Source organism: Vulpes lagopus, chromosome 5 (assembly GCF_018345385.1).
Source record: "Vulpes lagopus strain Blue_001 chromosome 5, ASM1834538v1, whole genome shotgun sequence".
NCBI lineage: Eukaryota > Metazoa > Chordata > Mammalia > Carnivora > Canidae > Vulpes > Vulpes lagopus.
In genome coordinates, this window is record NC_054828.1 from 8965346 (window position 1) to 8978387 (window position 13042).

Below are 13042 nucleotides of genomic sequence, written 5' to 3' on the forward strand. Positions count from 1 at the left end.
TGGTGTTTCTCAAATCTCTGTGCACGGAAGCCAGATTTAACTAACAGAAATAGAGAATGCTCCATTAAATTTGAATTTCAGACAACAAATAATTTTTAGTATCTGTATGCCTCAAATATTGCATGGGGCATACTGATACTAAGATGTGTGTTGTTCATCTGAAATTCAAATTTAATGGAATGTCCCATATTTTATCTGACAACTCTACCCAGGTGCCCCTACCCAAGGACAGAGAGTAAAAGATTAAACTCTTCCCCCTGCCCCACAACCTACTGGCCCATCAGTATTCCAACCAGCTACTGTGGAAACATCCCCTCTTGAGGTCAGCCCCCAAGCAGAGTAGACACAGTGCGAGCTTTCTCACACTGCACCCACCCCCTGCCCCAGCTGTTTTTTTTTTTTTTTAAGTTTTATTTATTTATTCATGAGAGAGAGAGAGAGAGAGAGAGAGGCAGAGACACAGGCAGAGGGAGAAGCAGGCTCCATGCAGGGAGTCCAACGTAGGACTCGATCCCTGGTCTCCAGGATCGTGCCCTGGGCCAAAGGCAGGCGCTAAACCACTGCGTCACCCAGGGTTCCCTGCCCCAGCTGTTGATTCCAGTTATGTGCCTTGTCAAAGTGGCCAGCACAGAGCCAGGCCCATAGCGGGTGCTCAAAATACAGTTCTTCATTCACTCTAGGCTGCTTGACTTCTAGTACTGGCCCCCAAGGGGGTGTGAATGCCAGCCCAGTCTTGACTCTGGGGGCCTCCTAACGAAAAGCTCGGCTGGGGTAGGGAAGTCCCAGCACCCAGTTCTTGGGGCTGATTGAGAACCAAATGAGAATATCGCTTGGGATCTGTTGTGTAAATCCCTGGGCCGCCCATGGGTTGTCATCAAGACCTCTGAGTGGCCCATTTTGCCACAAGGCCCCACAGCCCCCTTCTCCCTACAAGAGAGTAACTTGTCAAGGAAATAGAAGCCCAGAGTGGAGGAAAGCCAGCCCTCCGGACACTGTAATAATGACAAACTGTCCAGCACCTTGTAATTCGCCAAACACATTCCCATCCATCCTCTGTAGAGGCCTCACCAGCCCCTCGACCCGAGGCAGGGTTCTGGGCCCATTTTCCAGAGCGGCCCGGGGCAGTCCTGCCCCAGGCCCTGCCTGGGAGGTGGGGCCGGGTCCCAGGCGCTGCCGGTGGGGGTCGCACAGGTCTGGGGGGGCGGGGCCTACCTTCTGGGCCTCCTGGATCATCTGCCTGACCACCTGCTTGAGGTGGGGCGCCTTCTCCTCCTTGGGGGGGTGGGTGAAGACGGTGATGCGGCTCACGCCGCGGTAGACGCCCGTGTCGGTCCAGCCCAGGTCCAGCGGGGGCACCTCGGTGTCGGAGCGGTCGGGCCAGTAGGCCAGGGACTCGCAGGGCTCGTGCTCGGGCTCGGGCTCGGCCTGCGCCGACGCTTTGGCCTTGGCCTTGGCCTTGCCCCGGGCGGCGGCGGCGGCGGCGGCGGCGGCGGCGGCGGCCTCGTAGGGGCTCCAGGCGGCGCGGAGGGCCTGCTGCTCCTGGCTGGAGAGGAAGCCCCGCAGCTGCTCCTTCTGGACCAGCTCGCGGTAGGCCTGCTCGCCGCCGCCCAGCAGCGCCTCCAGCGCGGCCCGCCGCCGCTCGCAGTAGTAGAAGGCGGCCTGCGCCTCGGTCACCCTCTCGTTCACGTGCGCCTCGTCCAGGCAGCTCAGCTGGGACTCGGCCATGGCGCTGCGGCCGCCCGTCCCGGCCCCGGCCCCGGCCCCGGCCCCCGCCCCGGCCGCCCCGCCGCACCTGGAGCCGAGGGGCGGGGCGCCTCACCTGGCCGCGAGGCCGGCCAATCCGCGCGGGCCGGGGCGCGGGCGCGGGCGCGGCCGTCGGGCGGGGAGGGGCAGCCGCGCCGTCGGTCCGGGGGCGGGGGCTCCGGGCCTGCGGGGCGGGCGGGGGGCGGGCGCCCTCGGGCGGGCAGGAACTCGCGGCGGGGGGGGCACCTGAGGCCACCTAACCCCCGCCGCCGCCTGGCGGGGCGCGACCCGCAGCAGGTGCGCGCTCATCTTCTGCGCAGTTACGGCCGCGAGCACGTGCTTGGCCGCGGTGCCTCGGGGCCGGTGCATCTGACCGCTCCCCGCCAGGGGGGTCTGGGGGCCCCCGCTGCCCGACAGGATTGTGACGGCCCAGGGTGGGGGGCGGTTGGCCTGCAACACCCCCAGCTCCCGGCCCACGTGTCCCAGTTTTGAGATCAGAGGGCTCCAGAAGCTAATACAGGACCTTCACCACGATAAAAATTTCCTAAAAAAAGTAAAACAAATCCAAATACAGCAAAGATGTCAGCTGCAGTGGTGGGTTTCCGCGCCGCCCCCACCCCCGCCCCATTTTAATTTGAAGTAACACGTGTGTGTGTGTGTGTGTGTGTGTGTGTGTGTGTTTGGGCAAGACAGGCTGCCAGAGGCCTGATTACTATATTAGTGATTCAAAGTACATGTTTGAGCTCAAGGAAAGAAGCCACACACACACACATCTCACCAGCAGCGGCTGCTCTGCTGTTTCCCATTGGATTAAATACAATCTTCTTAGTCATTAACATATTATTTTGTTCATGCACTGCTTTACAATTTGATTCTCCACATTCAAAATATTTTCAGATCATAGCAACCAAAGGTTCACATTTCTCCCATTTTATAGCACAGCATCTCAGAGCTGGAAGGAGCATTAGAAACTAGTCCAACCCCCTCATTTTACAGCTGAGGAAATTGAGGCCTTGAAACACGTGGTCTAACCAGGCCTCCTGCAAAAGGAGAGGCAGGGCATGGGCTCTATTAGCTTCTCTGTTGTCTCCGTGATCTTTGCTGTACATCTCAGTCACCTTTGCCCTTTTACCTTGTGAAATGGCAGAAGGTTACTGGGGACCTGATTCTAAACTGCAGGGAATTTGAAGAAGTTGCCTGTTTCTGGGCCTTCCTTTGACAGTGTGGGGGGGAAAAAAAGAGGGTTAGATTTTCAAATATCTGTGACTCTTGTGACAGCAGTTGCTTCTGGCACCAGTGTCAGCAGCCCAAAGATCAGTGGTGGTGGGCAGAGAAATGCCTATCACCTTGGCACCCTTAGGAATTGCAAGGCCTCACTTCTGGCAAACATTTTACTCATCTTTAGGCAAATTTCATCTTTACAATGAAGACCACTTAGTTCACTTCCTAAAGATTTTGAGGCCCTAAGAGATGCTAGACTATGCCCTGGGAGCGTAGAGGAACTCCAGGAGGTGGAGGGATAACACAGGTGTAACAAAAGTGCTCTGATAAACTCAAGCAGCAGTGCTTTGGAAGCAAACATTTACTCAATGCCTACTATGTGCCTGGCATGCAGTAGGCACTTAGTACATAGTTCTTTAAAACAAAATGAAATAGGGCCAAGAGAAAAGTATGCGCAGGGAGCTGTGGGGATTGTGAGGGAAGAATCTGTCCAATGCGATGTGGATAAGAGAGGCTTACCCAGCAGGAGGGGATTTTGAGTGGAGCCTAAAGGATGAGAAGATTTCAAGGGGAAAGAGCAAATGAAGACCCTCCGGGCAGAGGGAGATAGCCAGAGCGTCATGCTGGGATCGGGCACATGTGGCTTCAGGTCAAGATCATTAGCTCTCAGAGCCTTAGTGTCCTCATCTGCAAAACGGGATAACAATGGTGATTTCCTAATACCTCCCAGATTGTTGTGGGGATTAGCTGAGATGTGGTATTTGATTTAATCAGTTTTGTGTCTGACTGGTAGAAAGTGGCTTACAACATTGCTTCCAACACTTTCCTGTGCATAGAAATCGCCTGGAGGATCTTGTGAAAATGCGGATTCTGTTTCAGTAGGTCTGAGGTGAGGCCGGAAACGGCTGGTAGCACTGGCCTATAGACCGCACTTTGCCTAGCAAGGATTTCAAGAGGCCAGTGAATAAGAGAGTGAATTTTCATGTCAGGGAGTCCTGGGATGAATCTCACTTTCTAGGGATAAGCTGTGTATCCCTGGGAAAGTTACTTCCCTTTTCTGGGCCTTGGTCGCATCTTCAGTGAAATGTGTGCAGTAAAAAGTCCTACCTTACAGGGCTTGTGAAAAGGTAAGTAAGTGAATAGATATATACTGCTTAGTGGAGTGTCTGGCCTAGCGGAAAAGCCAGTAAAGGGTCATCAGTGTTAAAGCGTAGGAAGATGAGACTGGAAGAGAGGGACATTGGGGCCAAATTGTGGGGACCTTGATTTTATTTACTTATTTTTAAAGATCTTATTTATTTATTCATGAGAAACACAGAGAGAGAGAGAGAGGCAGAGACATAGGCAGAGGGAGAAGCAGGCACTCCTCAGGGAGCCCAATGTGGGACTTGTGGGACTCGATCCTGGGACCCCAGGATCACGCCCTGAGCCAAAGGCAGATGCTCAACCGCTGAGCCACCCAGCCATCACAGGACCTTGATTTTAGATCTTATCCTGTAGCTAAAGGGGAGGCACAGAAGGTTATTAAGAGGCTGATATGTTCATTAAAAAAATAACAGTAATTACTATGTGCCTGGCACTGTGCTAATTATTTTATGGATCCTTCAAATGAATTCGTGTAATCCTATTTTAAAAATTATTATCATCCCCATTTTATAGGTAAGAAAACCGAAGCACAGAGAGGTTCAGTAGTTTATTCTAGATCACCCAGCTAATGATTAGGAGAGTCAGGATTTAAACCCAGATCATCTGACTCCAGAGCTTGCCTACCCACCCACCTCGCTATACTGCCTCAGTTGAGAATGTTAGGAAGTGACATTAGTAAGAGACAGTGCTCCCCTTGCTTACTAATTTCTTTATTCAGCTGAATTCATTCGCTGAATGCCTAGCATGGTGTTCTGGGTTAGACACCATTCCGTTACAAATCCTTATTGAGCTTTACTAAAGCACAAGGCTCTACTCTAGGTGCAGCAGTTCAGCTCTGAACAAAACCAGTCCTTGCTCATGTGGAGCTCACACTGAAGTGCAGTGATTAAGACATGGTTTTTGCTCTCAAAGAAGCACAAATGTTGTGTGACATAAGTTGGAATTGGACAGAAGGTTAGAATCAGAGTAGAGTATTTTAGTAACAGTTGACATTGGAAAAGATCCCTCCTAGATGTAACCGATAGGAAACACACTGTGGTGTTTTTGTAATATTCCCCTTTGGGTACCAAGGACTTATTTATTCAGCTAACATTTTTTTTTTTAAAGATTTTATTTTATTTTATTTTATTTTATTTATGATAGTCAGTCACAGAGAGAGAGAGAGAGGCAGAGACACAGGCGGAGGAAGAAGCAGGCTCCATGCACCGGGAGCCTGATGTGGGATTCGATCCCGGGTCTCCAGGATCGCGCCCTGGGCCAAAGGCAGGCGCCAAACCGCTGCGCCACCCAGGGATCCCTCAGCTAACATTTTTGAGCAGTTAATGTGTACTAGATAACATGCTTGCCACTGCGAATAAAAAAGAGGAATCCGACATGATAGCTAGCTGCCCTGGTGGCTGCCTCAGTTTAGCTGGGAGTCAGATACCCACAGCTGTCTCTACAAAGCAGGGGTAAGTGATGGCATTAGCGTTCTCAGAGAGGTTGCAGGCTACGGAGGCATTTTAACATAAAATTATCCAATTTGATCTGCCCCTAATCTGGTGAAGTAGACTCTAAAGGGGATTACAGGGAGGGGTTAAAGATGAATAAACTTGGGCAGCCCGGTGGCTCAGTGGTTTAGCGCTGCCTTTGGCCCAGGGCCTGATCCTGGAAACCTGGGATCGAGTCCCACGTCGGGCTCCCTGCATGGAACCTGCTTCTCCCTCTGCCTGTGTCTCTGCCTCTCTCTCTCTGTCTCTCTCTCTCCGTGTCTCTCATGAATAAATAAATAAAATCTTAAAAAAAAAAAAAAAAGATGAATAAACTGAGACTGCAGGGGACGGGGAGGACCAGCTCCAGGTTATCAGCTGGCAAGTAGAAATGCTGGGGCACCTGTCCATGCATCCTGACCCCCCACCTGGGCTTCCACCCTCCCACACAGCTAAACACTGTGCATTATCACTGAGTTTTTTAAAAAAGGCTTACCCACCGGGAAATCTATTCCTTTTGGGCACAGGCTCTATCGACTTTGCATCTGGGGACATTCCATGAGGTGGTGACACCCTAGGATTGGAAGCCTTTGGCCCCAGACCAGTCCCTCCAGTCCTGGTTTGGAGTTTCCCTGAGCTAGGTGGAGCCTACTGTGCTTGCATTTCCAACTTCAGAAGCCACTTTGCCCAAGGTGACTGTGCTTTCCTAAGAAATGGTGTCTCCTCCTCTGGCAGTTGCTGCCCCCTGCCACCTGGGACCTTGGCTCCTGTTCACCTTCCCCACCCCGTGGCGTGCTGCCTGCTGTGTGTGCAGTAAAGATGCGACACCTTGTAGTTAATGCTAATTGCAGCTGTGTTCATCTCCCTGCACATCTATTTCCCAGGCCCTCCTGTGTAGTTCGAGTCCCAAAATAGCCGACCTCATGATATATCAGCTACGATTCCCAGGGCTGACTTTTTCTCCTCTGTAGGAATTTGTGTCAGGAACGCCTGTTGTAAAATTTTGGGGACTTGAGGCACCTGGGTGGCTCAGTGGTTGAGCATCTGCCTTTGGCTCAGGGTGTGATCCCGGGGTCTTGGGATCAAGTCCCACATTGGGCTCCCTGCATGGAGCCTGTTTCTCCCTCTGCCTGTGTCTCTGCCTCTCTCTCTGTCTCTCATGAATAAATAAATAAAATCTTTAAAAATAAATAAATAAGTGCAAATTAGCCAAAATTAAATAAAAGTAAGCAATTCAGGGTGCCTGGTTGGCTCAGTTGGTAGAGCATGTGACTCTTGGTCTCGGGGTCATGGGTTCAAGCCACACATTGGGCGTGGAGCCTACTTTAAAAAAATCTTATAAAAAATAAATTAAAAGTATGAAATGCGGTTCCTCAGTCACAGTGACTGCATTCAAAGTGCTCAATAACCAATGGGGCCAATGGCTACACACTGGATGGTGCAGATACAGAACATTTCTAATGTCACAGAGAGTTCTTTTACATGGTGCTGCTATAAGAACTCACATGCGGAGATAGTTACTCTGGGGCTGAGAACTTAAGAAGGCTTTTCCAGAGAGGTGGACCTCGAGCTGGGGTGGTAAGGGAGCATTGGAGGCAGAAACCACTCCTGGGGGAAAGAGGGAAATTGTGCCCTTCACATTTGCATGCCAGCTCTGGTGGGGACCTGGCTCCGAGGGAATGTGGAACCGGTGAATGAACGAATGAATGTAATGATCAAGGCAAATACAGGCTAAACTGACATGTTAGATTTGTTGTGTAAGTGTGTGTGTGTGTAAGTGTATTTTTGTCTTGTGTTTGTGTGTACATGTGGGTATGTGTATACACGTGTACAGGTATATATGTGTGTACAGTCACATGCGTAGGTGACTACACATATGTGAGTATATACATGTGGATGTTTCAGGGGTGAGGGGAAGGACAGGGAGAGGGAATAGGCCAGAAATAGACGTTGCTGCATGAAAGTTCTTGAATCTCTGAATTCCAGGGTGAGTTTGAACTTAGTACTGTTGGCAGTTGGGAGCCACGGATGGTGTGTGAGCTGGGAAATGGCAGGATGTCCCAGCAGGGACGGCCAGAGGCTGGTGTGCTGGTGTGCTCTGACAACATGCAGTGTTTGAGAAAGCCGGCTGCTCCAGTTCTGGGACTGGGGAGGTGTTGAGAAGGAAGTCACGGGAAGGGATGGGGTTATCTCTCACTTCTTTCTTGCACAGAGTTCCGGGAGCCGTGTGCCCTGGTATGCAGGCAGTGTGTGCAGCTTGAGCAATCTTCATCCCCCCAGGGCAAAGAGAACCGCCTCCTCCTCCCAAGAGCTAGCAGTGCTGCGAACTGGGGTGTGTCTGAAACATTTTTAGGCAAATTTTAAAACAGCTCTGACCCCAACCAAGGGACCTGGGTTGGAATATTTAGTATTTGTTCATCTCTGTCTTTAGGGACTAGGCCCTTTGCCCACCGATCCCTCTAGGGCGAGGTCAGAAGAGCAGTGGCAGGAGACAGTCCCACAGAGGGAGAAGTGCTCTCTGAGGGTGGGATCAAGGAGGACTTCGTGAAGGAGGTGGCATTTCCCCCAGCCTTGCAGGCTGGCTAGGATGTAGACAGAGGGCAATAGAGAGGAAGGGGCACTGCAGGTGGAGGACTGATATGCCCAGTCACCAGAGGAGGAATATGTAGGGTGCAGTTCAGGGCAGAGAGTAGCCCAGAGGTCCTGCCTCTCCCTCACCCCCCAGCTCTGGAAGGCAGCGTAAATCTCAAGCCCGGGATAGTGGGGGGAATGTTTTTAGTAGAGATAATGCCCTATCTGGGTGGAGTGATATAAAAAGTAGCGGAGAGCCTGGAGGTAGGCAGGCCAGCCAGAGGAAGTAATGGCAGCTCCAGGACCAGCCTGTCATTCTCCCTCAAGAATCACTCCTTTAGGGGCACCTGGGTGGCTCAGTGGTTGAGCGTCTGCCTTTGGCTCAGGGTGTGATCCTGGGGTCCTGGGATCGAGTTCCACATCAGGCTCCCCTCGGGGAGCCTTCCTCTCCCTCTGCCTGTGTCTCTGGCTCTCTCTCTGTGTCTCTCATCAATAAGTAAAATATTAAAAGAAGAAGAATCACTCCTTTATTTGGCCAACACCCTCAGCACTTTGTCCCTTGCAGGCCACTGTTACAGGGCAGCTGTCCTCTGGAAGGGGGTGGGTGAGGCCCAGGGAGGGGATTTACTACCTCAGCAGGTTTATCAGTGTGATAGGTGCAGAGAGACTTACCCTGCCGAGGGCTGAGTACAGGACAGGCAGGTTTCTAAGAAGAGGAGACCTTTGCAACAACACGTCGAGGAGGGTGAGGTGGGGTGCAGAAGGCTGTTTCTGCTACAGTGGAAGGTGTAGTGGGACCGCCCTCTCTTTGCTGGGGCTCACCAAACAATTCCTATGATTCTGTTTACTTCTCACGACCACTTTGTGTTATTGTCTCTGGTTCTCTAGAGTAGCTCAGAGAGGTCAAGTAACTTGTCCAGGCTCACAGAGTCAGTGGCAGAGTGCTTCCTCCACTCTTTCCACATTGCTTGCAGAGGAAGCAGGGGACAGCTAGAAAGGAGGGGGCTCTGGGGCGCATAATTCAAAGATGGGCTTTCTCTACAGGACTAGGAGTTTCTAGAGTGCCCCAGATCACAGCTGGCAACTGAAAAGCCGCTGGCCGTGTAACACCTCCTACTGGTTCTCATACCCTCTGTACAAGGTGTGAATTCCCCTTTCTGCTCTTGACCAGGAATGGGGAAACTCAACTGTGGAGTAGGAGTGGATATGGCTCCAGTGTCCTGAGCCACACTCAGATATAACCCTGTTGGCCACGTGTATATGGCAGAGGAAGAATAAGGAGCAGCCAAGACTTAAAACTGAAGGCAGCATCCAAGGAGGAAGTTGGGGAAGGCAGATGAGTGGGGTCCAGCTTCTCTTCTGGGATTACAGGGGCCCCCGGTGACAGTGGGCATCAGATGGTGCTGGTGCTATGAGCCAGCAGCATCAGGGACCCCGGCATGAGGCCAATGGAGTGTTGGTGAGCGGAGTGGGGGAAGGGAGCAGCAGCCCAGTATTGGGAGGTTCGGGCAGGTAGACAGGCAGGATGGCAACAAGTGCTAGGAGATCCCAGCAGCAGGGGTCTGGATTCTGGAAGGGGACTAGCCAGGATGAGAAGGGGAAGGGAGGAGCTGGCTGGGGCAGACAGGCCTGGCGAGGCATCTCACTGCAGGAATGAAGGAAGAGACTGGCTAAGATCAAGGGTAGGATCAAGGAGCCAATCCTAGAAACTTGTACAGAGCCCCACAAGTCAGGAGTTGGCCCCAGCAAGCTGGGCCTGTGACATGGATCCAGTGAGGACAGAAGGGCCGCAGAGCCCAGAAATGGGTAATCCCTTTAGCAAACCGGGTACCCTAAGGCAGCACACCCCTAAGGAGACTTCCTTAGGAAGTCTAGGTTCAGTAAAGGACCCAGGGAGTCCCCAGGGATTCATGAGTATCAATTCCAGAAGCTAAATTTCTGTCAACGGTAGGGAGAATCTGTAACTTTTATGTGTCCTGCCAGAGACGCTGGCTTGCTAGTTTCTCCATTTTATTTTAAACACAACTCAATCCATTCCTTTCCTACACTCATCTTGAGTCATTCTTACCTAAGAGGAGTCTGATGATCTGTGTTTATTTAGTATATGCCATCTGCATGCATCAGTGGTTTAGTGCACTTTATTTTACTGACAAGGAAAATGAGGCACAGAAGGGCGAAGAGACTTCCTGAAGCTCCAGTGGCCCTGAGCAAACGAGGACGGAGTCCAGGCTATGGAGCCCCCAGCCAGTGCTCCCTTTCCCCTGCATCCCCCACCTCATCTGGACTTGCTATGGTAACCAAGCCTCCTCCAGAGTGGGAAGCAGAGGCTGCGTAGCAGTTACCTAGCAACTCCCCATAACCAGGTCAGAGCAGGGGGAGGGAGGCACCATGTGCTGCCCACCCTGGGGATTCAGTCCTGTTGAAATGGGATTGCCCACGTCAGAACATGGCCACAAATGACCCTGGATAGAGCCATACCCGGAAGCACCCGTGTAGGAGAGTCTCATGCCAGGATCAGTGCTATTGCGGGACTATGGTGCAGAGCTGGCTGGCTGGGGCCTCGGTCTTCACAGTAGACACAAGGCCTCACTATGTACAGTTCTGGTTTCTGTGCATAGCATGGAAACTGTCCCCACTGACACGCTGTCTTAATTTGCATGTGGGAATCCACCATAGAGGCCTGATGGAAGAGAGAATGTGTGTGTGTATGTGTGTGTGTGTGTGTGTGTGTGTGTGCATGTGAGTCTGAGGGAAAAGCTAGGGAGCTATGCTGCCTCACACTGCCTTCTTGTTCCTTACCTTTCTCAAGAAATGTTTATGGAATGGCCTGATCATAAAATGTGTGCATCTTCTTCTAACATTTCCTGTAGATTGGGTCTTGATAGCCATTGCCCACTGTCACCCTACCCCACCTAATTCCTCCTTTAGGGCAGGGCTCTGCCTGGGTTCTCAGGTTCTGCCTCCTATAGAGTCCCATCAATTGGTTTAAGCCAGTCATGGTGGTCTCATTCTCTTGGAAATGGCTAGTTTAGGAATGGCGTGTGATCTAGTCATGTCAATGGGATCCAAGGGAATGGCTACTACTGTATGGCTTCTGGGAAAGGTTTTTCTCACCAATTTATTTATTTGTATATTTAAATTATTTTATTTATTTATTTGAGAGAGAGAGAGAGAGCACAAGTGGGGGAAGGAGCAGAGGGAGAGGGACAGGCAGACTCCCCAGTGGAGCCCAATGTGGGGTTCAGTCCCATAACCCCTAAAATCATGATGTTAGCCAAAACCAAGAGTCAGACACATAACCCACTGAGCCACTCAGGCTCCTCTGTTACAAAAAAAATTGGCAGATAATGTGCCTCTTTTTTTTTTTTCTTTTTAAAGGCTTTATTTATTCATTTGAGAGAGAGAGAGAGCAAGCGAGCATGAGTAAGGGGGGAAGGACAGAGGGAGAAGGAAAAGCAGACCGGGCTCTATCCCAGAATCCCGAGATCATGTCCTGAATCCAAGTCAGACGCTCAACTGACTGAGCCACCCAGGTGCCTCAGAATGTGCCTCTTCTTTACTGGACATTGTTAGTCTGCACTGGATGTCTGGTACTGCAATGGCCACTAAGAGACACCACTGATGTTCAGAGGATTGTGTTGTTGAATCACTGAACTCAGCAAGCCCAGGAACTGCTCTATCTCTGGCCCTCTTATATGCAATATCATAAACCTCTTGTTGCTCAAGATACTTTGGGTCAGGGTTTCATCCTCCTGATGGATACTCTTACTTTAATGGCCTCAGGCTCACTCACTTTCCACTAGTCTGAGCAGGGCTCTCAGTAGATGCCTGGACAAGGCTTGGTATTAGAAGTAAAAGACCAAAAGGAGACAAGTGTCCCTCTTCCTGAATAAGTCAAAGATATGACTCTTTGGTCCTTTGTCTCCTAGGTTGGAACCGAAATTGGATTTGTAGCTGTAGGACCAGCTTCTTGCAGACTGTAGACTTCCCTCCTTCCCTCTCTCCCTTCCTTCTATCCTTCCTTCCTTTCTTCCTTCACTTATTCATTCATGTATTTGTGCCAAGGCTGGTTCCTCCCTGCTTGTGAGAGTCGATTGTACACACATCTCTTCCCCACATCAGTTCACTGATGTCATGTTGGTGGCTTGAAATCAGCCATGGTGGGAGGGTGTTTTTTTTTTAATAAACTTAATTTTTTTGGGGGAGGGTTGCAAAACTTATACTCCTTGTTCCCATGCATGCACAGCCTCCGCCATTATCAATATCCCCCATCTGAGCAGTGCCTTTGTTACACTTGGTGAACCTACATCAACATGTCATTATCGCCCAATGCCTATAGCTTACCTCAGGGTTCACTCTTGGTTTTGTACACTCTGTGGGTTTTGACAAATGTGTAATGACATGTGACCACCATTATAGTATCACAGAGAATAGTTTCACTGCTCTAAAAATCTACTGTGTTCCACCCCTTCCTCTCTCCCTCCCACCTCACCCTTGGCAGCAGCTGGTCTTTTTACCACCTCAATAGTTTTGCTATTTCCAGAATGTCATATAGTTGGATTCATACAGTATATAGCCTTTGCAGGTTGGCTTCTTTCACTTGGTGATAGGCATTAAAGGTTTCTATGGGTCTTCGCATGGCTTGAGAGCTCATTTCTTTTTAGGACTGAAGAATATTCCATTGTTTGGCTGGACCACAGCTTATTTTTCCACTCACTTACTAAAGGACACCTTGGTTGCTTCCAAGTGTTGGCAATTATGAATAGAACACCCATAAACATTCATGTACAGGTTTTTGTGTGGACAGAAGTTTTCAGCTCCTTTGGGTAAATACCAAGGAGCATGATTGCTGGATCATATGTTAAGACTATGTTTAGTTTTGTAAGAAACTG

General features: G+C 50.7%; 1 protein-coding gene across 1 annotated transcript in view; it reads right to left on the reverse strand.

The window, feature by feature from the left end:
- Positions 1-1797, reverse strand: part of FAM83F (family with sequence similarity 83 member F) — a 34022-nt gene extending 32225 nt beyond the window's left edge. Inside the window, exon 1 of the mRNA XM_041757562.1 lies at positions 1213-1797. Within this exon, the coding sequence (XP_041613496.1) occupies positions 1213-1725 (513 nt within the window). The 5' untranslated portion in view covers positions 1726-1797. The remainder of the gene's footprint in view (positions 1-1212) is intronic.
- Between the last annotated feature and the right edge of the window lie 11245 nt (positions 1798-13042).